Raw genomic sequence first — 25,908 nt, 5'->3', positions numbered from 1 at the left:
ATGGTGAGGTGAGTGAGGCAGGGACGTATGAGGGCGGGGTAGGATCTGGTCTTTATTTATAATGTTGACGTTCTGTTCATCATGGACTTTTTTTTTTTTTTTTTTTGGCATCAATTCGGATTCTTTAAAATATTGCCTAGGGGCGCCTGGGTGGCTCAGTCGGTTCAGTGTCCGACTTCAGCTCAGGTCATGATCTCATGGTTCGTGGGTTCAAGCCCGGCATCAGGCTCTGTGCTGACAGCTCAGAGCCTGGAGCAAGCTTTGGATTTTGTCTCCCTCTCTGCCCCTCCCTCTCCCTCAAAAATAAACATTAAAACAAAAATTAAGAAGTAAAATATTGCCTAAAAATATTGTCCATCTCAATTGCTGAGTTTGTTACCCCACCCCACCCCCCGTGAATTTCGGTCCTCATGGCCCTCACCTCACCCTTGTTCTTGCCTGGAATTCAACTCAAGCCTTACTCTCTGGGCTTTGAGGATCATTAGCCAACACTGATGCGCAGCGAGTATCCAAGCTGGGTCACCCTATTCTTTTGAGTTTGGGGGATGAGTACTGAGGTGAACAAGTGTGGGTCCCAGCAAATAAATAAACAAGACCCTTTCGGCCTATGCTACACGTGGTATGAGGGAGTGCGTGCCAGAGGTTACAATAGGGGTGGCGGAAGTTCCCTCAAGGGAGGCCGTATTTATGCTGAAACATCAGTGGTAAGCGGACACCATGGCCTGTACCTCTCAGACTTGCAACCTTTTTTTTTTTTTGACAGCTAATCTTTAATGAGCCCATAGTTGGTGCAGTTATAATGTATGTAACAACGGCATCTGCCCCCGCCCCTCATCTCCCTCAACAACACCGTGAGACTAGGACTCCTGTTACATCTATTTGTTTCTTTTTATTGATGAGAGAGACAGAATCCCAGTCAATTTGGGAAGATCACCAGCTAAGTTGGTGGGAAAAGAATGGGCACGTGGTGGGGCGAGGGGGAGGAGCGTCAAAGCTCGCCTGCCATGATTCAACAGTTACTTAATAAGCATCTGGTATACTCCAGGCGCTGTGCAATTAGTTAGGGGCATATGTCCTCCTCCCCCTCCTCCTCCTCCACCTACCCAGCACTTAGCGTCTAGATTCCATGCATGTCACAAACTTTTAAAATAGTCCATTTGCGAGGATGATGGGACTGCTCTATGACTCGATTGTGCTGGCCGTTACAGGTCCGTGTGGATTTGTCAACACTGAAAAGGGCGAATTACACCTTCATTTAAAAAACCTACCCCCCCCCCCAACTCCACCCGCTATCCCCAGCCAAAGCAACAGGGGCGGGGGAGGGGGGGGGGCTTCAGGTGGTCCCTGCCCTAACTAAGGCTTGGGCGACGGAAGAGCTTTTGTGGGCGGGCCCAGGTGCGGGACCAGAGTTAGCCACCGCGGGCAGGCGGGGAAGCAGGGGAAGGGAGAAAGTAGGCGCAGCCGGTGCGGGGGAGGGATGGGAAGAGCCCGTGGACCGCGGGGCGAACCCGGGGAGGCGGGGGGATGCCGGGAGAGAGGGAGGGACCTGCGGGCGGGTGCGCGAGAGGCACAGGCGAGGGAGGAGGGGGAGGCGTGCGCTCCGGAGCGAGCCGGGGGCTGCGAGGCGGAGACAGCCAGGCCACGGGCCGCGGAGCGTGCCCGCCCAGGCGACCCGCCCTCCCGGCCGCGGTGCGGACGGACCGACGGACGGCGCTGCGTGCAGGAGGCGCCCGGCCATGTTCAGCCGGAGCTCCCGGAAAAGACTCTCCAGCCGCTCGGTGAGTGTCCCCCACCTGAGCGGGGCCGATCTCCGGGTCCCCCCGGGCCTCCGCCAGCGCCCCTGCCCAGCCTCCCTCCGCCCGGCGGCCGCGCACCTGTGGCCCCAGGTAAGCCGGCCCCAAGCGCGGGGGCGCGTCCGGGGCGCGCGGGAGCGCTCGAAGGCGCGGAAAGGGTTAAGTCCGGACCCCCAGTCTGGGCGAGCGCGAGACCGGGAGCCGTGGCCCTGTGTGTCACAGTGTAGGGGTGCCCCGGAAAGCCCCCTCCCTCGCCTCTTAAGGCAGATCGGAATCCCAGTTGCAGAGCTCCACCGTCTAGCCTCTTGGAGCTGTAGCCACGGACTTGACTTTGGGCTGTCTTTTGGGGTGTCCTGTGCTGCCCCCTTCCCAGGACCAGCAGCCTCGCCCTAGGCGAAAGCGCGATGGTAGCTTCTCCGGGACTCTGGGGAACAGAAAGGTCTTGCTTTTGTTTCTTAGAAACCCATGACCATGGTGTCTGGGGGAGACAAAGCTCCAGCCATGGCCATTTCTCGGTGGCTTGGTGGCCACACAAGAGGTAGCCCGCCTGGGTCCTCACACCCTTCCCCACACGAGAGACCACCCTTGGGGCACCGGCAGCGCCCCGCCCCAAGTCCCCCACAACGGAGAGGGACTTTGGAGTCAAATCTGATAAGGTGGGGTGGGAGGGGCAGGTCATTCTGCCTGGGTTGCCAGTGGGGCTTTGGAGAGAGCCCCCGTGGTGGAAATATGGTTGTGTTGTCTTTTTGTTTTGAAGTTGACTGGACTGGGGCGGATAGAGAGAGGCCAGCCATGTAACGCCTGTGGTGACCAGTGCCCCGGGTTCGCCTTGCATAAATGGAGGTAGGATGCCTTTTATCCGATTCCTAAAGACTTAACACTTCGGGGGAGGAAACATGCATATATGCGTATGTACATACATACATATATTTATCTCCTTTTGTAAATCTCACTTGTAAGTCACATGGAAAGAATGCAAAGCCTGTTCCTTTAAGAGTGGGGCTACATCTGCTCCAAATATCCAAGGTGGAAGTGGTGGCCAGACACTGGGGGATGCGGGAGAGCTGGGCTCAGGCTGCATTTCCCTGATGGGAGAGTTTTCTGTCCCTCCTACCCATACTCTGTGTATCTAAGTGGCTGAGCCCCAAACAGTGCAACTTGGCAATGTCTCCAAGGGCCACAGTGCATCGTGTCGAGGACAGCTGGTGTTTGCCAGTTGTGTTTTTAATTCGGCCCCTGTAACTCTGGGTCCCACCCACAAATCCACTACTGCCCGCCTGCGCTGTGTCAACCCTCTTCGGTGGCCAGATGTTTCTTATTAATGTACCGTGAATGTTGACTTCCAGGCAGCCCCAGCCTGGATTGGAATGATTATGTTTGGGAGATGCGGGATCTGGGTGCCCTCCCAGTGCATCTGGCTGCTCGGGCTCTGGTTGGGAAAAGTTGGGGTGCAGGCTTGCAGGCTCCCAGTTTGATGATGTCAAGAGAAGAGGTGGATCCTTCTTGGCAACTTCATGAGAAAGGAAAACGCGTGACAGGAGACTATTCTCTGACATCCTCACACGTTCTCCCTTTGATGAGTACATCTTTCCCCTTTCTCCACCACTCATAGGGCCCTCTGATGAAGGCCGTCTCTGGACACAGGGGAGGAAAGGTCTGCTTTGATTTTATGTTACCCCTCTGTGCAGGCTTCTCTACTGTCTCCCAAACGGTAACGCGTGCTGGGCACCCAGTTAGGAGGAAACTCCCAGCCGGCTCCTTCAGAAATTAAATGCTTTTGTTCCTGCCTCAGATGGGTCTGGCAGCCTCTTTGCCTTTGTTTCAGGGCACTGAGCGCAGCCCTTATGGCTCCCAAGCATTTAATAACTTCTGTGTCAGAGGCACGGCTAGGCGACCTTATAAATATGTAATGGGCAGCCCTAGGCATCCATCAGTGCCAGTGCTGTGGCCCAAATAGTTGGCCCCTTGTGTGTCCCAAATGTGAATATGGGTGATATGTGGAATAGGTGTAGGAACCTTCTTTGGTAAACCATATCCATTATGGCAGGACTAAGGGCCTCTTCCTGTCTGATCTATCTTGTGCTCTAACTGGTGGTGGGTGGGGGGCGAGGCAGAGTGGTGAACAGGAGAGTGCTTCCCAGCTCCTCCCCTACTCTGGAGCCTTTGGGTCACCTGACCAGGGGCCTGTTGGGTAGTAGGTCAGTGTGGGGGTGTGGCCTAGCGTGCCTCCTTTCTGTATGACCTCTGACCTCCAGTAAGCCTCTCACCCTCCTTAGGTCTTGGTTTCCCTAACCATCAGCTGGGAATCAATGTACTTAACTCACGGCGTTTTTGTAGGGATGAAGTGAGATACTGAAAATACATTGCCCGGTATCAGGCACACAGTAACTGTTAGCTATGTTTGTTAATTATTTTGAACTTCCTCAGGGAAGGAAGCGTAGCTTGCCCATTTGAGTCTGCTGGGTGTCCGGGTCACTTTAGACTCTGACGACCACAGCTTCTTGGAGAACCTTCAGCCCTTTGAATCCAGCTGATTTTGTGACGGGGGAACAAGGTATTTTCAGCCCATTGTGGAGCCTTTCTTTTGGAAAGAGACCCTTTCATTAGGCTGAGATGGATTTTCATGAGTGAAGAAGTCGTTCCCCGCCCCCCTCGGCAGCAGAAAGGCTTCACTTTGGCTCCATGAATGGGGTTTTTTATGGTATTTCCAACCATTGCTGGAAAGGAAGCAGCTCCTTGCTTTCGCCCCCTCCTTTTCCCCCATGGGCATACTTTCGGGTGACCTTTTGGAGAAGAGGGACAGCCATTTCTGGGTTACAGCACAGTGTTCTTTTTTGGCAGTTGGGAACCCACAGCGTGCTCACTTTCTGCTCCTCTGACCGGGGGGGGGGGGGGGGGGGGGGGGGGGGAGGCTGTGAGGCGCTGGGAGAGAGAGTTGTGCCTGGGAAGGAGCCGAAGGCTGGCCTGACAGAGGCCGAAAGGCTCCCTGTGGTCTAACCCCAGGAGAGAGGATTTCCTTTACCCCAGAGGACCAAGGCACCCTGAGTATTACTACTCGGCCTCTTTGCTGGCATCTCTGCTTCTACACAGGTCCCCTCCAATCCACTGTCCCCCAGCAGGCATTCCCCCAGAAGTGGAACAGAATCGCGTCGCTGCCTCCAGCACAAAGGCACAAACGTTCTAGGGAGGAAGCCTGTTGTCAACAAGGTTTGCTTCCTCCTCTGGTGTGGTGGAGGGCGCTAAGGCTTTGAAGTCCAGACGGAGCTGGCCTGCTGTCCTGCTCTGGCTCGGACCAGCTGTGTGACCTTGGGCAAATGACTTGGGCTCCCTGAGTTTCATTTCCGTCCACTGTCAACATGGGCTCTCTCTGCTGAGCCAATATTTGAGTTCCTGCTTTGTGTCCCGCACTCTGGTCATGCTGGGGATACAGCAGAGAACACAGCAGACTGGATTCCTGCCCTCATTCAGCAAATAATTACATTTTAGAGAAGGTGGTGGGGAAGGCACTTTGTGAGGTGACATTTGAGCAGAGACCTAAATGAAACAAGGGAAGGAGGACGACGACGACGACCCTGTTGATTCAGACCTGGGGCAGGAGCCAGCTGTATCTCCATCTCCTGGGAGCTTGTTAGAAATGCAAAATCCCAGGCCCTGTCCTAGACTTAGCTAATCTCAGTGGGAACTTCAATAGGATCCCCAGCTGATTCATGTGCAGGTTAAGGATAGAGAAATGCTGAGTTAAAACCCTTAGCCCTGGGGGAGTGCTTAGGTGGCTCAGTTGGTTAAGTGTCCCACCTAGCCTCAGGTTATGATCTTTTGAACCCCGGGTGGGGCTTTGTGCTGACAGCCTGGAACCTGTTTTGGATTTTGTGTCTCTCTCTCTTCCCCTTCCCCACTCGTTCTCTGTCTCTCTGTCTCTCTCTCTCTCTCAAAAATAAACATTAAAAAATAGAATAAAATAAAATATAAAAAAAAACACTTAGTGCTGCGTATGCCACATCTCTGTACTTCAGGGCTCTCTCTGTGTGAATAAAGATGCCTAAGGTCCTCTGGAAGTCTCTTCTAGTTCATGGAGATTTTCCTGAGTTACTATACTCTCTCCCCATTTGTATCATCACCCATACCTGCAGGGGGCGACTGTGGGGATTTGTAGAATTTCTCAAGAAGAAAACCCTAAGGCTCACAATTGGCAAGCAGAGTGCTCTCCTCCACCTGATCTGGGGCAGCTGGGGAGAGGTAGGCACCCTTCCCTGCAGGTGACCTTGCCACAAAGAAGCAGCACGTCAAGGCAGTCGAGGGCAAGCCCCACGGCGGCTGGGGTCAGAGGAAATTTTCATTAAGAGGAAGATTAAGGCATCTTCATGGACTGTGAGCAGAACAAAATCATTAATAACTAAGCTCTTCGTGCACTATGAGACAGCGTTCTCAGTGGGGGTTAATTGGGCTTGCTTGTTTGCAACCACTTTGAGCAGGGAGAGAAAAATAGCCGTTTTTACAGTGAAGATTTGCCCTGTGAATGCCCAGGCACTGATGAATAAAAATAGTAATGATAATGCCAGAGCCGTCAGCAATAACAAGGATGTCCAGACCTCCACGTACCACATCCGTTTCTGGTTCGTCCTCACCAGACCCTGCGAGGTAGATTGAGAAACTGAGGCTCAGAGTTGTTACATAATCCGTCCCAGGTCTCCTGGCTATGGAGAATGAGTTGGGATTTAGCTTGAAAACCCAGATTCATTTTCTTGTGACTCACCGCCTCTTGTCACCTCTCTTTTGAAAGGCAGAGGGCTCTCCGGTCACATCCAGCCTGCAGGTGGATTTTCTTTGGTTTGCACAGTGTGTTAAGAGGCCTTTTTATAACATTAGAATCCAGGTTTCCAGCTTCTCTTTGAAAATGCAAAGATGTGATAGCAAGGAGCCTACTTTGCTCCCTGGTAGCATATGAGTGCTCTCTCTTTAGATGGACGTGACCTTGGCTTGCCGTGATCTCTGACGTTCTTGTTGCCGTCAAGGATCTCTTCAAGTATTTAGGTGACCTGTCAGGTACTGGAAGTGATTGGAGTTTGTAAATCCTGAATGAGCATTCTCGTCTCTCAAAACAAAAAAGGTTATTTAAAAAAACCAGTAAGCGTCTATAATAGTAGCTATGGTTTTAAAAGCATGGACAGCGCCAGGCCAGTGTTTTTACATCCTTCTTGTCTCGGACTTATAGCAATCCTAGGAGACGGTGCAAATATTTATACCTGTTTTAATCGATAAGGAAACTTGAGTTTCAGGGTTAAACAGTTTGCCCGAGGTCCTACAGCCAGCAAGTCGATGGTATTCCAACCTTGTTTGACTGCAGAATTCTATGTCGTGACCAGGACTTTTTAGACTTGGCTTGCATGTGAATTCCCAAGGCATCTTATTCAAATGCAGATTCTGATTGAACAGGCTGGAGGCCCGGGCCTAAGGTTCTGCATTTCTCACAAGCTCCCAGGTGATGCTGACACTGTTGGTCCAAGGACCACACTTTGAAGAGCAGTGGTCTCGACCAGGGGTTGGAAAGTAAGTCCTGCCGGCCGATCTGACCCTTCACCTGTTTTGTATGGCTCGTAAGACATACGTGGTTTTAACATTTTTTAATGGTTGGAAAAAAAATGAAGGCTATTTCATGACATAGGAAAAATGATACGCAAGTCAGACTTGAGTGCCCATAAATAAAGAGCTCTCTGAACAAACTTACACACATCTATCTGTTCACGGACTGTCTATGGCTGTTTTCTTGATACAGTGGTAGAGTTCAATATTTGTAACAGATCGTATGGCCTTCAAAGCCAAAAAGCATTAACTGTCTGGCCCTTGATGGAAAATGTTTGCCAATCACTGGCCTCTACCCCTGTCTAGGGCAATATGCAAGTAGCTTCTCTGGGTTTTAGAAGAAAGGCATCTGAGAACCTTTCCGAATCAGGGCTAGAGGAAACTTCCCCTCCACCCCGGATGAGATTGGTGCAGAAATCAAAGACAACCAAAGAACCAGGGAATAGACCAAAGCCATTTCTAAAGGGCACGTGGAGATGAGGCTTGCAAGACCAGATCAATGAACCGCCAGTGGATTCTAAGCTCCTTGTAATCCCTTTAACGTTTCAGCTTTGCTGATAAATGTAGATTCGACCTGAGCATTAAAAGGCGGGCTTTCGGAACAAGCCTCCTGGAGCTGCACTTTCATGAGCAGCTGATGTGGAAAGCCCAGAGCCTTGGTAGCGTTGTGAGGTGGTTTTAATTATGCAGAGCAGTTTGTCTCTGGACAACCGGCGGCCTCTCCGCCAAAGGATACTTTGGCCCCATGCAGCCGCCCCAGAGGCAGTGCTCACTGGGTCAGCCAAGACTGCCTTGAAAAGCATCTTAGTTACCCTGGCAATTGTGTTGATTGATGATTAGGGTGGTGATCTGGGGAGACGCCGGCCTGGTTTCCTTTAGTGGATTGTAATTTGGCTAAGAAATGGGTTCCCACTGATTATTTTGCTTGGGGAGGAAAAATATGCTGTCTCGGTCAGTTGACGTGCCAAGAAAAGGGGGGAAAAAAGGCGATCGTGTGTGTGTTTGTATGTGTGTTTGCACCCAAGACTTTTGCCTGGAGTCTTCAAAGCAGGGAAGGATACTTAGCCCAGAACCTTGCTGTTTGGCTCACCTTATGTTATTGGCATTTGATGGCATGCTTGTTGGAAACTGAAACACCTTAGTAGGATTTTTCTCTTGAGGAAACCTATTAGTTTATCCCGAGATATTATTATTGTCTCTCATTTCAAAATAAGGCATGGCTGTTATAAAGTATTTTTTTTGTTTAAATCACACGCTCGCACACATGTACACATATAAAACTTACATAGCACAGAGAAGAAGACCTTTAATTGACTTTTGAGATCAGGGGTCAGCGAACTACAGCCAGTGGGACAAAATCAGGCTGCTGCCTGTTTTTTTGTATAGCCTGCTCTCTAAGAATAGTTTTCATAGTTTCAAGTGGTTGGGGGAAAAAAAGAATAACATTTTGTGGCACATAAAAATTATATGAAATTACAATTTTACGTCCATAAATAGAGTTTCAGTGGAACACAGCCATGCCCATTCGTTTAGTATCCTCTCTGGTGGCCTTTGCAATAGCAGAATTGAGTAGTTGAGATGGTCCTCGTGGTCCAGGAAACCGAAAGTGTTTGCTACCTGGCCCTGTTCAGAAAGTTTGCTGACCCCACAGCTAGACATCTATTGCTTATGGCTTGCTTTTTATTTTCTCAGATTCGTTCAAATTATTATGTGTTAATAAGATTTTACAGAGAATATACATTCTCTATGGCCTTTTATAGCATACCTTTTGTTCATAAGAAATATTTTTGGGGACATCTTTGCGTGTCATTATATAAAGAGCGCAAAGATCGAATACATTTCTTTTTTTTATTTTATTTTTTATTTTTTTTTTTAAAGATGTTTTTTTTTCAACGTTTATTTATTTTTGGGACAGAGAGAGGCAGAGCATGAACGGGGGAGGGGCAGAGAGAGAGGGAGACACAGAATCAGAAACAGGCTCCAGGCTCTGAGCCATCAGCCCAGAGCCTGACGCGGGGCTCGAACTCACGGACCGCGAGATCGTGACCTGGCTGAAGTCAGGCGCTTAACCGACTGCGCCACCCAGGCGCCCCGATCGAATACATTTCTTAGCTCTTAGAGTCCAGGGTATGGGTTATCACTGAATTAAAACTTTTCTGTTCAAGGCTGCTTTGGTTGTTTTTCCATCGTTCCTGATTATATACTATATGATAATAGCTTTTCTTCTGCTTCAACATAGTTATGTGGAGCTCTTATCAAACTGTCCTCCAAATGGCTGGTGCCAAGTTCCACCCCTGCCGTTGAAAAAACTTGCGTATATTTATGTGTTCTTTGGGCTGAAACTTTGAAACATCTCAGCTTGCACAGAAACCTGGTAATTAATCCTTGTTTAATCACCCTGAGTGACAGTTTGTACCCGATGGATAGTGAGGAAACACAGAGCGTTGGTGTCAGTCATTTGGTTTTTCAAAATAAATCTCATTTGTCTTTAATCCTGAAGGTGGTACTCATGTTCTGTTGAAAGGTTGTCATTCATCCTGAAGCTTGTGTTGGTTAAGGTCAGTGGGATGAAGGGGAGGGAGGTGGGGACCTCATAAATGTGTTATTTTGTGGTCTGTCGGTTCAAAAACCTGGAAGGTTATTCTTTATCTCTGCCATTAATGACTACCCCAGAGGGAGTTCCCTATGGACAGAGAGAGCATTCCCTCAAGGGAATGAGTCCCACATCATTGAGCATTTTGAGATCAAAGGGATTCTACCCGCCTTGTGTATGGGAGGGCCGTAGGGGGTGATCTCTGGGGAGAAACGTGTACTCTGAGATAGTGTCATAAAAACTTCTGCGAAGCTTATAAGGGCTTTGGGAGCACTATAGCTGAGTGGTTAAAGGGATAGGCTTTGATGACATTTGGCTGGAATTATAATCTTGGTTCCGCCTTTTACTAGCTAAGAATCCTTGAAAATGTGACTTAACCTTTCTGGAGCCTTTCTTGGTTTTCTCGTCTGAAAGATGGGATAATATCACGTACTCTTACAAGGTTGTCTTAATGAAATTGTCATGAGGATTGCATGGGGTAAAGCACGTAGCGTGCCTCATTGTGTGTGGTATTTAACATGAGCTCCACATGTTTGTGGTTGAAAGAAAGAGGAGCAGAAACAGGATTGGATAAGGAGCAAGAAGGTGTGGATTCATGGCCCTGGAAATTGGAGATTCGGTGACCGAGAATAAGTCACTTCCCCCACCATGAACCGCGTGCTTCGTTTGTTAAATGTGACGCGTGATCATTAAATATCATGCGTGATGATTCCCGTTTTAAGAACTTCTGTCACAAGAGGTGGAGTCCCCTTCACACACACAGACACACACACCCCACCGCCACCGACCGCGTGGGAGTTCAGGTTCAAAAGGAATGAGAATTCCGGAAGGAATAGCAGATTCACATTGCTCATCGCACACTTAGCTGGAGACATACACACTTCAGATGAAATGGAGTTGAGTAAAATGGGGTCCTATACCCTCACCATCTATTTGCTTAAATGAGGTGTTCATAGGATGTTTGTTAAAACAACTTGCAAACCGTCACACGAAGATAACATTTAAATTTTGCTCCCGGGGTCAGTATGTAGAGAGGGGCCTTTTTTGTGCCTCGTGCCCACCAACTGCACCATGAAAATTCATGTCCAAGATGAAAACCATTCATCGTCAAGGAAATGCTTAATCCTTGTAACTCAAGCCTGCTTAAGAAGTGTCCGTTTTTGTGGCCTCTGGTGTGCCACAGGAGACACTTTGACCTGTATGATCATTATGCAGAAGCTCCCTTTTGTAAGGCATGAGAAACAAGGATATTTATACAATGTTTGAACCCAGGATCCTACCCTGGAAACTCCTGAGATACGATCTGGCCTGTACCTGTATTTTGTTGACATGGTGCCAGCTTTAAAATTTGCGAGAGTTGCCAACTTTTGACATTTTGTGTCAGAAATCAGATTTGGGTTTTTCGCTGGAACAGTGAGAATTTCTGACAATTCTGGGCTCATATTCCTCCCTTCCTTTCTCATAGGAACACGTGTGTTTCACTTTTCTGCAGTCCCCACCAGTCTCTCTTGTGTTACACCTGGCCTGCCTCACTCATTGACATCGCTGGCTGGTTGCTTTAGATCTCTCATTTTGTGCTACTAATTTCGAGAAGCAAGTGGGCCGTTATGCACGACTGGAAGGCTGGTAAGAATGGCAGAATGGAATAAAGTCGCCCCTTGGCAGGGGTAAATGCGCTGAGCAGGTTGCCTAAGTAGCGAAATTTTCTCTGTCTGGGAGATGCTCTTTGGAAGGAGCCCACACTGTTGAGGGTCTGCTCTGTGCTTGGCTTCTTTCGTGCAGTGGCCCATGGCCCCCTTAGAACAATTTTCTGAGGCACGTATTTTATCTGCCACTTGGTAAATAGGTGAGACCGAAGGAGGTTAGGTAACATGCCCCAGGCCACCTGGGCAGTAAGTAGTGGGGTCAAGATCGCAAGGTCTACAACTGAGAGAGGGTGTTCAGCTCGGGCATTTTGACTCTTGTCTAAATATCAAACTATACCCTGGGGAAAGCACTCCTATTCTCAGTGGTCTGGGGAGGAGGTCAGACTGTTGTCTACCCTGAACAAAATGTCTGAAGAGCGCTGGGCTCGTTGGTTTATTTGTGGATCCAGTCTTAAAGGTGAAACTCTTATAAAATCAAGGGGTGTGCTCTTGAACTTACTCGGGTGTCTGAAGGGTGAGAGATTGGCTTCTTGGAGTTTCCCCATCAGATCTGCATACACTGAAGGGGGCTCCACTCAGCTTGTTGGCAGCTTTGCTGTTCAGTTGGGCGGTCTGGGGCGCTTGTGAAAGGCAGGGGTCTGCAGAATGTCATTTGCATGTTTCCCAGAGGAGACCTCCACAGGAGAGGTGGAGAGAGAGATTACAGAGCATCCCCTCTGCAGCCAGCTTGAAGTCCACAAGCTAAAAATAAACACAATCTCCAGAGTTTGGACCTGTGCTTTGGAGCTTACCGTCCCCAGCGTTTTACAGATCATGACACCACGATGCAAAACAGATAGCAAGCACATTTGACGGCTGGGAGGCATTTAATGAGAGCCTTATTTGATTTTATGTTTGGTAAATTACTTGGGGATGCAGAAATTGCTTTCACAATTCTTAAAAACTGGCTCATTATGAATACGGGTAACATCCAGACCGGGTCCTCCAAGTTGAGTGCTGAGGAATTAGGCCTCCCGGGGGCTTATTATAAGAATGCAGGTGCTTTCTTTCTTCAACGACACTATGAAATTACTCTGGTAATATAATTTCTCAAAGTCTTTCCTTCCACAGTCAGGCACCCAGGAGCACGCTCCTGTCATTTGCATCCTCGATAACTTCAGAGCTTCTCCAGTGACTTACTGAGTTGCTTGCAAGTTACAGTGGCAGTTTCCTTTCATCTTTGTGAAGCCCCAGATTTGGAGGCAATAGAGGACAGGAATGTCTCCGTCCTCTTGGGTCTGGGATTATCCGAATTCAAAGGGAAGGACACGTAAATGGGTTTCCCTGGGTTCTGGGAGGTGGGACGGCTTACTAGATGTATCCACCTGCGAGGGAGTTTGGAAAATTTTTTCTTTAACTTTCAAAATCCAGGTGACATCAGCATTTTAAGGCAGGTTTATTTCCTATTTTTCAAGTAATTCCGATCAAACCGTTGGATGATACGGGTAGCATTAGGGTGTGATTTCCTTGTAGTGGGTTTTTTATGTAGAGTTTCACATAATGGTATTAGTTTGCTCCAGCTGCCAAAACAAATTAATACAAACTAGGTGGCTTCAAGGAACAGAACATATTCTTTTACAGTTCTGAAGGCTAGAAGTTCAAGAACAAGATGTCAGGACTGTTGCTTCTCTCTGAAGGGAAAATCCACTCCATGCATCTGTCTTAGCTTCCTGTGGCTCTTGGCAGTCCGTGGCATTTTTGGCTTAGAGATGTCCCTGCCATCTCTGCTTCTATCATCAGGTGGCGTTTCCGTTTATGTCTGTGTCCCTTTCCCTTCTTATAAGGCCTTGTCATTGGATTTGGGACCACCCTCATCCCGGATGATCGCATCTCAGGGTCCTTAACATAGTTACATCTGCAAAGACCCCTTTCCAAAATAAAATCAAATTTAGAGATGTTAAGTGGATGTATCTATTGGGGAACCACTGTTCAACCCATTATGATAATAATAATCATGGTAGTAAAGCAGATACTATTTTGTATTCTTCAGCAGTGCACCCGGCTAGGGCTTTCTAAGTGTGTTATCTGGAAAAGTACAGCAGTGCTGGAGGGCTGGGTGTTGACTTTGGGGCACCTTTGTAGGGAATACCCCTTTTGAGTACCCCTTTTGTCTTTTCCGGGCGCGGTTAAATGCTTGCAACAGGCAGGGATTGTACAAACAGCTATCAGTGAATGGAATTTGCTGCCCATATTGATTAATTTAGCAGTCTGAATCAGTTGACCCCCAGGTCACCCTATGAAGTTCATCCATCTTGTTGTAGCTTTTGTTGGGCTTTGCCAGGGAGATGTACAAGAAATGAACTGATCGTGTGTGGATGGGTTATTTGTGGGAAGAACTCTTGGCCCCGGGGCTTTCAATTAATGTCTAGGTTATTTAATTGATTCTCTTTCAAAGGGGGAAAAGATGGGCTCCCTTAGCAAAGAAAAATCTTTATAATCCCGGAAATAGATCCCATCTCCACAAAGTCCTGCCAGGAGTAAGTTACTCCACTCCCCAGCTCCTCCCACTCCTCTGTAAACACAACCAGAAAAAGTAGAACATTAATTGCATGTCCCCACTCCCTTATTTCTCTTCTGTTAAATTCGGCGTGAATGGATCTAGGCTTTTCAGAATAAATGAGCTGAAATAAAATGAAAGCAAATTCTGATTTTTCCAATTATCAGTATCACATGAGCCATCAATTGACCATTTACACAGTGCGATGGATATCCTGTTCTAAGCACGTCTTGTATCCTTACATATAATTCTTTAAACCCTTTATGAGATAGACACCGTGATCCACAGTAGTTTCGTGAGAAGACCCGGGTGCTGCGTGTTGAAGTTACTTCCCCGAGGTCCCACAGCTAGTTAGTATTGAAACCAAGGTTAGATCTTATGACTCTGACTGTGGAATGGGCTTTGAGCACCATATTCTTTGCCTGGCTCCAGAGTGATCTTAGAGATTCTAAGCAGTGGTGGGGGTGTCCCGTTCCCGCCCAGAGTTTCCCATTGATTAGCTCTCCGTCGGTGCTTAGAACTTACATCTAGTAAATTAGGTGCTACTTACTACTGCTGCTGGTCCAGAGAACATAGTTGGCGAACCACTACAGCCCAGCCCTCCAGGACTTACTATCGCATTGGGGAAGAACAGGTAAACATAATTTAAATAACTTGTCCACATTAGCAGTCTCTGAGCTTTCTTCACACGAAGTAGTTTAGATTACTGCTAAGTGATGGGTGTTGATGTTGAGGGTCAGGAGTTTAGATTGGAAAAAGAGTCCCTACCCCCCACTTAAGCGATAATATATTCTTGGCCTCCTCCTCCTCCTCCCTGTCACGTAGAGGCCATGGAATGTAATAAAGTACTTTTCAAGCTCTTTCATCAGCTGCAAAGTAGAACCGGCCAAGGTCTGTGTCTGTGAAGATGACTAAAGATGAATGAGGTTCTAGCCCTGTGAGGTGGTGAAATAGATTGTAAGGCTACAGAAATGAAATAGTGTGTTGCTGGAATAGGGAATGGGTCCTTGAGGCCAGCCAGGACACCTCCAAAACCAGACCCAAGCCTTTGTGCACCGTGGTGTGCAATAGAGGTGACCTGTAAAAGTAGTGGGGGAAAGATTTAATAAACTGTGCTAGGACAGGCAGCTTTCCATCTAGAATTAAAAGAGATCCAAAACCTAAATGGAAAACAAAATTGAATTTTCTTGTGGATGAAAGCTTTTACAGATTTGGAAAGTAAAAGGCATACCTGAATTCAAATAATTCCTCTTTTTCTGTCCCCCACTCCATACCCTGTCGCCACACTGGCCACCTTTCTGGTCCCCTAACACAGTAGGCATATCTCCACCCCAAGACGTTTGCCCATGCTGGGACCTCCCCCAGATGTCCACACGATTTGTTTCTTGGCTTCCCTCTGGGCCACTCTTCCAGCATTTCCTTGGAGCAGCGTTCCCTGGCCATCCCGAATATTGTGTCATCCCTTCCCTTTTCCAGGCTGCTCTTAGGTTTTCACAGAGCACTTGCCACTACCTGCCATTGTGTTACGTTTTCATTGGATTGTCTGGATTTTGATCTGCTCTAGAATTAATTATTATAGTCTACACAAGATTTCAACGCCACGAGGATCTTTTTTCCCATGTCTTTCCATTCCCCAGCACCCAGAAGAATACCTGGTTATGTGTGGCAAAAATCCCGTTAGAATTTATTGACTAAATGAATGGGTGACAGGGAACCCAGAAGTCATAAAGGAAGATGACTTTCACATGAATAACTTAAAAATCATCAAAAGACGAATTGAGAAAATTATTTGTAGTGCGTGATATACAGAGATCTAACTTTTCAAAATACAAAACCACTCTAAGTAGAAAAACATGACATGACTCCATAGAAAGTTGGACAGAGGATGTCATTAGGCAGACGTGTGAGAAAGTATTTTGTTTCTTAATGGCGTTAGCGTTTCTCATGTCTCTGTTTATTTGTGAGTCCAGTATAAATAGGTGTTAGAAAATAGATTTGTGTAGAATGGCGAAGTTTGTGTTCCATGAACTACAGCATCTGTTTTCCTAGGAATTATTAAAATAGTATGCATACGCCTGTGTTTTGAGCTAAGCTTTGTTCACGTCTGTCGAGAAGATAAAAAGACCTCTTAAGATTCCTTAGGATTTGGCATTGTCCATGGGTGTAAGCAAGATCCGTAGCTGTGATCGTGGGCTCCAAGAGATGCCAGGAAAACAATGACTATAAAACTACAGCAAAAATTCACATCTACGTCTAGGAAATGTGGACATCTGGCCACCCAGGGCTGCCTTTCTGTTTTCTTGTCGCAGTACCTTGGAACGGCTGCCACTGGCACTTAGTGGTTTGGACACGGGGATGTTCAACATTGTGCAGCCTGAGAGACTGGGCCGTCGCAGTGAGGGTCTCCCTGCCCCAAAGCCAGTGGCATTCTCACCCAGTGAGAAGTAATGCAAAGTGTTGCAAGCAGCAGGTGCCTTGGGGAAGTGCCACGTATACCTCTGATACTTGGAAACTCGCTGACATTCTCTGGATCTCAGTTTCCCTCACGTTGAGATTGAGGCACATAGATGATAGAATCAGGAAGGGCCCCGCCACCATTAACCCACGGTGACAGCGTTACTAGGCTTTCCTGCTGAAATGGCCAACTGAGGAGATTTTGGCAAGAAGAAATTGAAGAGGAGTTCTTCGCTCAGTCCCCTTGCTGGATAAACCAAACCAAACTCTGATCCCTGTAGATATGGTGTAGAGTTGTATATTACCAGGAGTGAATGTGTTTGTTCTTAAATCTATTCATGTGTGTTACACTTGGGACTGTAGATACATATGCTAACTTCATAAGTCTATGAAATATGGATGTAAACAGAAGTGAGTTGTTATTTCTATGAAAATGAAGCTGAATGCTTGGAAATGACCCAATGATGAATACTAAAAACAACCCAGTTGAATTAAGTTTTGGGAAAAATGATTCTGAAAGACGGAATGAGGCAGAAATGGTAAAAGGACATGGATTTTTTTTTTTGGACATCTATAAGTTGTGCCATGGCTCTAAAAATAACCAAACGGGAATTTGAAGAAGATGCATTATAGGTTTGTTTGATATGTAACTCTGGTAAACCCATATTCAAAATCTCCTTTCTCCCTATAAATTGAATGTATGGCTATGTATTTCAAGAAAAAAAATTAAGATATGTATATATCATTATTTTGCGATTTCTCAACGTGATAGATGCTGCTGGTTGTCCCTACATCCATCACCTTCTTCCTTAGAGATATAAACTTTTAAAAAATTTTTCTTTACGTGTGTTTATTTTTGAGAAAGAGTGCGTGAGCAGGGGAGGAGCAGAGAGAGAGGGAGATACACGATCCAAAGCAGGCTCCAGGCTCTAAGCTCTGTCAGCACAGAGCCCAATGGGGGGCTTGAACTCATGAACCGTGAGATCGTGACCCAAGCTGAAGTCACATGCTTAACCGACTGAGCCACTCAGGTGACCCCTGGAGATGAAACCTTTAAGATATTGTCTGACATAGAGCCTGAGTGTTAAGACAGTATTTCCCAGCCCTCCTCCCTCCTAGGGGTTGCCATTTGACTAAGTTCTATTCAAAGGCTTAGAAGTTAAATAGTAAGTGCAACTTGTGGGAGGTATACCTTTCGAGGGAAGGCATGTATCCCTGCTTCCTGCCCGCTGGAATGTGGATGTGACCGTTAGAGCTCAAGCAGTTAAATTGGACCATGACGTGGAAGCCCGTGTTGAGGGAAACAGAACAAGACAGGCATTACCTGGGTTCCTGGTGCCCATAGAGGCACCATCATAGCCTTGGATCACATAACTCCATGCCGTATTTACGTGCCAGAGAAATTAGTTTTTATCTTGTTTAGGCCATTACTGTTGTCGATTTCAGTCAACCACAGCCTAATTTCATGCCACCTGGTTGGACTACAGATGTTGGTCATGTTGGATAAAAGGTTCTAATATCTTAGCTACTTCCCAAGGGTCAAAAATTAGTTTAGACTACTTTTGAAGGATTTAGAGCTGTCATTTCTAGCAATAGGATATGCACTGTGTTCTCAATGATGGAGGATCCAAAATCGTGGTTTTAATTTTGGGAGTGCTTGCTAAGGGCAGGTGTGCTATTCCAGAATACATTGTTCTGAGGTAGAGATGACTTCATCTGAAACCTTCAGGTTTCATAAGTTACTAGAGTAAATTCAATTACACATGGTTATAATAAGTACTAAAGCGAGAGTATTTCCTTCCCCTATAGTTCACCTTCTCTGTGAATCTGCGCCACTATCTATCGAGGAATAGCCTGGAACATTTCAGGAATGTCCTCATATAGCACTGATTTCACCCTCTGAAAAAGTGCATATTCCATCTTGGTATGCATTTAGAACTGCTTATTTTAGGATTAAAGGGTATAGAATGAAGGGATACCATTAATCCCTTTGATAGCCCCTATCATTTTACCAGCAGACTAGGCAGAGAGCCTGGGTTCACATTACATACGTGGAGAAGTATGCCACAGTGCTACTGTGAAACCTTACCGCCTTTGTGTGAACAGAAAACGGCATGTGCCTTTTTAACCTCTTAATTCAATAATCACCATTCAAAAACTTTGCTTGCTGGAAAGTCTGCCTTGTTGCCTATATTGCAGGATCGTTTCGTGTGAAAGGCTTTAAGCTGGAATTGCCTTTTTGATGGACATTCCTGACCAGCTTCTCCAAATTATCTGGGAAGAGTGTTAAATTGGTAATAAAAACATGAGAAAAAAATGGGATGACATTTTGGGGTCAAGTTTGATTTATAAAACACATTGGGAAGTAAAAGCATACAGGGAATTTACTCACTCTAGAAAATTGGTTTGGGTGCCTGGGTGGCTCAGTTGGTTAAGCCTCGGACTTTTGATTTAGGCTCAGGTCATGATCTTGCGGTTCGTGGGACTGAGCCCCGTGTTGGGCTCTGTGTTGACAGTGTAGAACCTTATGTGGAATTCTCTCCCTCCCTCTCTCTCTGCCCTTCCCCTACTTGTGTGCGCATGTATGCTCTCTCTCTCTCGCTCTCTCTCTCTCTCTCTCAAAATAACTTAAAAAAAAAAGAATTTATTATGTGCCTACTGTGGCCTCACATGCCATGAAATACAGTAATAATTGTATCAAAATTATATATTTTGAATTAGTTGGATGTCCTTCCTTGATGCATATATATATATATGTATGCATATATTTTATGGATATGTCCTTATGAATATACATGTGTGTATGTGTACATAACTTTTGCTTTTTAACACAGATGGTGGCATACCATAACTACTTCCTCTTTGTCATTCAACAATAGATCTTGGAGAGCTTTTAGTATCAGTATACATAAATAATGTTTAAAAAGAAAAAAAGACTTAAAAAGCCCCGTTGTATAGATGTACCATGATTTATTTTTATCAGTTCTCCACTGATGATCATTAAGGGTGTTTAAAAATGTCTGGTTATTGTGAACGTTCCTTTAGCAGACATTCTTATCTGTGGATCATCGTTGCCTTTAGACATGAAAATACCTATTGGATACATTTATAGAAGTGGAATCACTGAATCAAAGGGTATACACATTTCATTTAGATACATATTGCCAGAAGGGAAAAAAGTTGGCTTTTGAAGATGTGTCTATCTGTGTGTGTGAGGGTAAAAGACTGATTTCCAATGGCTAAGCATTTAAGTTCAACAAACTTTTTGGAATGCCAATTAAAAACTTCTTTTTTATGGTGCTAAAGCATACTCAACTGGAATGCCATTTGTATTCATTACTTTGATTTGCCAACCTCAAGGTTTTGCAAAACCACTACACGGGATTTAACGTCACTGGACTGAGATAGGAGCTACTGAGTATTTTCCTCCTCTTAGAGTCTCTGCAGTAAGACAAGGGCGGATATACTGGCAGCAGTCAGCCACTGATCATGCCCACCGGACAGTACTGAATGTTCGGTTCATCGTAATGGAAGTTCACACTCTGCCCCAAGGTTGGGTGGGAGGAGGCAGTGGGCTGGGAAATCATGATTTCGCCGCTTCTCTGTTCTGCCTCTAATTTTACTTCATCTCATCTCTGGGTCTCGGTTGACACATTTGTAAACATCAAGGGATTGAGCAAATACGCGAAGGAAGCCCCTTTGGCTCCTGCTCCCCATCACACCCTCCAGAAATGTTTTATAAATTCAACCTTGAACCCAGTTTGAAAATCGCAGGTTAAATGTACCTGGAAGCCTTGTCTTCTGTCTCCGCCGTATCCCCACTCCCCTGCCGACCACTGTTCTTGTCTCAGCGGCTGCCCTTGCCCCCAGCAGCTCTCCCCCACATCCACCTTTTCACCCCACTAATCGATTTTCCACACAGCACTCAGATACGAAGCAGTAGTTCTTATGAAATATTGAGCAGATACAAACATACTGATAAAATATGTATAAGGCTTAAACAATAGCAGCCCAGCGGGTGCCCGTGAATGTGCCACCTGGCTTTAGGAAAAAGAACCTTGTCACTATCTTTTCTGATTCCATCCTCTCCCCTCACCCCTTCCACCGAGAGACAACCGTTCTTCTGAATTAGGAGTTTATCATCTCTTTGCTTTGCTTAGGAGTTTTGCCCCACGTCTGTCTCCCTGATACTATTTTGCCTCCATCTGCAGTTGTTCTTTGGGATAAATGTGCAAGAGCTTCCCCTGAAGCAGGTACCCAGGAGTGGCCTTGCCGGGTCACGGGTGTGCTCCCCGGGGGACTTTGGTAGATAAGGACGATGTTGTTTTCCTGAAGATGTTTCTTTCAGTTGACGCTCCCATTGGTGGGTAAGGCGCTCGTTTTCCTCCTCGCCCACACTTGACTTTGTCCGGTCTCTTCTTAGTCCTTGTTTGCTCTGCCTGGATTGTTCCTTCTCGTCTCTCCTGGCACTGGGTGCTCCTCCTCTCGACTCTAGCTCTCAGTTTAAATGTCACCTTTTCCAAACACTCCTCCCACCACACGCCCCTTTGTCCCAAGTCTGTAAGCTCTAGGAGGGTGGGACCCACATTGGCCGGTTTGTCACTGTGTTCTCCCAGGGCCCAGCACAGTGCCGGGCACATCGTGGGTGCTCAGTACATAGTCGGAATGATGAATAAGTGGCTGAGTGAGTCAGGTCCTTTCCTGGCCCCTTGGTCCAGTGACAGGAAATAAGGATACGAGAAAGTTAAAGGGAACCTACTTTATGTTTGCATCTGCTTTAAGGCAGTTTTGTGATGGAGATGATATCTGAAGACCTTCTTGGCAGGCGTGTAGACGGTATGTGACTCTGGTAGAGCAGAACATTTCTAACACCGGCTAGCGAAAATGATGTCTAAAATAATTGGGTACACAGAGCATAAGTAAGTGGGAGTTTTATGCTTGCCTTCAAAGGAAGAGAGGTGAGTGGAGGTGCTCTTGGTGTGCGGAATTAACCTATATTGCAGCTAGCGTTATGTGCACCCGAAAAAGAGTAAGTGATCCCAGATGACAGGCCTGGGCATGTTTTACTCAAGCGCCCAGATTCCCATTGCGGACATCCAAATGTACTGGTGGGCGTTTATTTTCTTTCTTTATCTTTAAATTGTTTTCTTGTTAACATTTATTTATTTTTGAGAGAGAGAGAGAGAGAGAGAGAGAGACAGACAGACAGACAGACAGACAGACAGTGAGAGCGGGGGAGGAGCAGAGAGAGAGGGAGACACAGAATCCCAAGCAGGCTCCGGGCTCTGAGCCGTCAGCGCAGAGCCCGACATGGGGCTCGTACCTGTGAGCTCTGGCATCATGACCTGAGCCGAAGTTGGACGCTTCACTGACAGAGCCACCCAGGCGACCCGGCATTTGCTTTTCTGCCTTCACTCATGGAACTGGATTCTTTCAGTTCTTCGTAGTAGCACAAGGCCTCTGAAATGAGCGTGTTGGAAGCTGGGCGGTGTAGCTGCAGTCCTAGGCACGCTGCGGAGGGGGTGGCGGCCTGCCATTGTTGAAAATTAAGGTAAGGAAGTGCCCAGAGTGATGACCATAAAGAATGAAATCCATGACACGGAGTTACTCGGCTGGCAAAGCCCTTTCTCACGCAGAGTCTTATCAAGTTGAAATGGGAGGAAGGAAACATGTGCCCAGCATTCCTGAGAAATCCCAGCAACAGGGATGCTGCACAGGGGTGTTGATAATAGGCTCCAGCGGGAATCTCAGTTGGCTCTTTGACCGGCTCTGTAAACTTGGGCATGTGACCTAGCTTCTCTATGCCTCAGTTTTCTCATCTGTAACATGGGAATAGCAATACTCTGTCTCATAACAGGTTTCCTTCCAGTACAGAATAAGTGATATAAGGAAGGTAAACCATTTGGCTTAGTGACTAACACATAGGAAGTTTTTGATTTTTTTTTTCTTTTAAAGAATTATCTTTCTTTTATACATAAGCGGGCAGGGGCTGTATAAGAGAGGTTGACTTACTGGAGTATGTATTTGGAAGGGGCTCAGAACCCAGATCTGGGAGTGTTGACCACTGTTCTCTGGACTCCCTACTCTCGAGATTAGCTAAGATACCTTAAGCCTTTCTTAATTAAACTGTTGGTGGGAAGGGACTACTCTTCTTCTTTTTTTTTTTTTTTTTTTTTAATTTTTTTTTTCAACGTTTATTTATTTTTGGGACAGAGAGAGACAGAGCATGAACGGGGGAGGGGCAGAGAGAGAGGGAGACACAGAATCGGAAACAGGCTCCAGGCTCTGAGCCATCAGCCCAGAGCCCGACGCGGGGCTCGAACTCACGGACCGCGAGATCGTGACCTGAGCTGAAGTCGGACGCTCAACCGACTGCGCCACCCAGGCGCCCCCTACTCTTCTTTTTAAGAAGATTTTCTAAGTCCTTTTTTGCTTTAATACATTTTTTTTTTTTTTGCTTCAATATATTTCTTAATCAGTTACGACTTAAACCGCGAGGATTAAAACTAAGGAATTGGCAGTAGGCTACAGGTACAAATGACTTTGAAGATTTGTTAAAAATGGAGTAAGAAGAAAAGAGAGGCTAAGGAGAACTGTCAGCATCGGCCGCCAGACCACCTCCTTGTCGGGGAAGGAGGCTTTGAGGGCTTCTCTGTGGCCCTGGCTTGCTCGCTGACTGGGGAGGCCCTCTCTACCTCTGTGGCCAAGAGGATGTGCCTTTTTTTTGGGGAAAAGTCAGCTCAGTGTGAAAAGGACAGGCAGGCTGACTTGTGATAATCAGTGACCCAGTGAGGTAGAAAAATCTTCCTCTAAAGCTGCTTACTTCCCATCAGCTCTTGGATCCCCCTGCTTCAGCCCTGGCCTGTGGCTGACATCCTTCTAGAACAGCGTTTCTTAACCTGGCCACCCCTGGATAAAATTCAGAGTGCCTCTGAACTTGGGTAGAGATAATTTTGCATCTTTTTTTTTTCTAGTAACCCTTAGTTGAACGTCAGCATTTCCCTCAATTATGAAGATAACAAACCCCTGTAATTGCAATACCCGTGACTCTGGCCCCAATACAAATTCCAGATGTCTTCATGTCACATGGTAATCGTGGAAGTCATCTTGAAATATCATTGACTTAGAAATGAGGCTGCTGAGAAATTAAGGTAGTTATCAGACTTGCCGTTAGATTTTCACGTATCATATGTTAATAAGTATGTTATCACCATTTTTACCAAACTTACATAGCATAGATAACTTATATACTCTATGACGTATACTGTATCCTCAGTTTTATAGTATATAGACCGTATATACTAACATACAAGGATATAAAGTGTGGCCTCAAGTTTAAAAGCTTTAATAACTAGATACTTTAATGTAAGCTAGTTTCCCTTACTGTCTGTTATATTTTATTTTACATTATTCATGGGCTTTACCAGATGCCCCAGAGGATAGTAAGGCACAGAGAGATGACGAATTCTGACACTTGTCTGGAGAGAGGAGATGGGGTCCGGGGACACTGCCTCACATACTTCGTTGTTTCTCTTTAGGAGTCTGTGAACACGGTAGAACTACCGGTTTGGGGAGAAAGTTTGGCTTTTTGTAACCATACCCTGTTTTTATTTATTTATTGTATGTTTGTATATTTTGAGACAGAGCACAAGTGCGTGAGCGGGGGAGGGGCAGAGAGAGAGGGGAGGGAGAGAAGCCCAAGCAGGCTCCGTGCTGTCAGCACGGAGCCCAGTGCGGGGCTCGAGCCCACGAACCGTGAGATCACTCCTGAGCCAAAACCAGGAGCCGGATGCTCAACCGACTGAGCCACCCAGGCGCCCCAGAGTAGTGTTTATTTTTAAATCAGACATTGCTTTTCACAATTGAGAGGCGTGTTACTCTTCTGAGACTTGTCCCCTCCCTTAAGTGTCCTGTGAAGCGTCTTTTTGTCTGATTGGCTCAGGACCGGCTCAAAAGCAGAACCTCCAGAGGTGAATAAGAGCTTCGGTGTTTCTGCCTTTCCTCCTGCTCACTGAAGATCCCACTGCACGCACACGGTGTGCCCTTTGGCCCTTGTCTCCAGCCCTCATCCTGATCAGAATTTGAAGAGGTGAGAAGGCAAAACCAGGGCATCCCCACGCGTCACCAAAAACAGCTCCGGCAACCGCCACGTGCTGCGATCCATTGGCTTGCAAGAGGCCAGGCCTGGCGGTTCTCTGTTTTTCACCCGGGAAGCACCGCTTCAGACATAGCTTCCCAAAGCCAGCCCCTCCCGGGCCCCCTCCGTGCCTTCAGCCCAATCTGTCGCCCTTGCTTGGCGTCAGCTCTAGGTGGAGGTTCCGTTGAGGAAGCCTGGCTCTGGTCTCAGACTGCCCCAGTTCCCATTCTGGCGTCTGTCCTGGGCAGCTGTGTGTCTTTGGGCAAGTTAGGTAGCCTCTCTAGGCTAGTGAAGCCCGCATCTGTGACCTTTCTGGGCTTCACTTTCCGTTCCCGCATCTATGAACTCAGGATGGGAATAGTACTTCCCTTGTAGGGTTGTGAGAAAAATGAACTAAGTTAACGAGCAGTGTGTGCCTCGTGAGAAGTCCTTGGTTATGAGTTGGCTGTCGAAATTAGTGATTGTTGACTTATACCTTTGTTATCATTGGCTTATAAAAGTCTGAATATAATGGAGATAGGGAATTAGTATGGGGCAGCTGGGTGGCTCAGTGGGTTAAGCTTCCGACTCTGGATTTTGGCTCAGGTCATGATCTAGCCCCACGCTGGGTACTGTGCTGACCGTGCATCGTCTGCTTGGGGTTCTCTCTCTGTCTCAAAATAAGTAAACAAACATTGAAAACAAAAAAAGGGGGGGGGATTGGTAAATACCAGGGAGGGGGAAAAGACAAGTGTCAAAATAGGACGATGGTCTCGGAAAGAGCTGAACTAGTGATTCCCATGGCAGATGGAGGTTGAGAGCTGGCAGGACCACCGTGTCCGACTGTCCATGGGATCCACATCTAAGGCTGGGGAAGGTGAAGCTGCGTGAGGAACACGAGAGGGGAGGCCGACAAGGTGGACGACACAGGGTCTGGGGGTGCTGGGCTGAGAGGTGGTGGGAGGAGCTAAGCTGTCACAGGGAGAAGCAACAGGTGACCTGAGGAGGAGCCTGAAGGAGGATGGACGCCGAGGCTGGAGGAGGCACAGGGGCTGGGGCTGAGGAGAAGGTCGGGGTTCTCGGTTGAAGGCACGGAACGTGGACTGGGATATGGCTACCCAAAGGGATGTAATGATTTCCCCAAGGGCTGTGCTTGCATGAAAATGGGTGTTTGGTAACTTTTTATTGAG

The 25,908-nt window shown here is 46.9% G+C and overlaps 1 protein-coding gene across 1 annotated transcript in view; it reads left to right on the top strand.

Annotated features, from left to right (window-relative positions):
* Positions 1-1,610: 1,610 nt before the first annotated feature.
* The window catches only part of PRICKLE2 (prickle planar cell polarity protein 2), a 329,796-nt gene continuing 305,498 nt past the window's right edge, over positions 1,611-25,908 (top strand). Inside the window, exons 1-2 of the mRNA XM_043587864.1 lie at positions 1,611-1,778; positions 2,551-2,636. Coding sequence (XP_043443799.1) covers positions 1,737-1,778; positions 2,551-2,636 — 128 coding nt within the window. The 5' untranslated portion in view covers positions 1,611-1,736. The remainder of the gene's footprint in view (positions 1,779-2,550; positions 2,637-25,908) is intronic.

The sequence above is a fragment of the Prionailurus bengalensis genome, chromosome A2 (genome assembly GCF_016509475.1).
Source record: "Prionailurus bengalensis isolate Pbe53 chromosome A2, Fcat_Pben_1.1_paternal_pri, whole genome shotgun sequence".
NCBI classification, from domain to species: Eukaryota; Metazoa; Chordata; class Mammalia; order Carnivora; family Felidae; genus Prionailurus; species Prionailurus bengalensis.
Note: the sequence above shows the minus strand (reverse complement) of the source record. Positions and strands in the feature narration are given on the sequence as shown.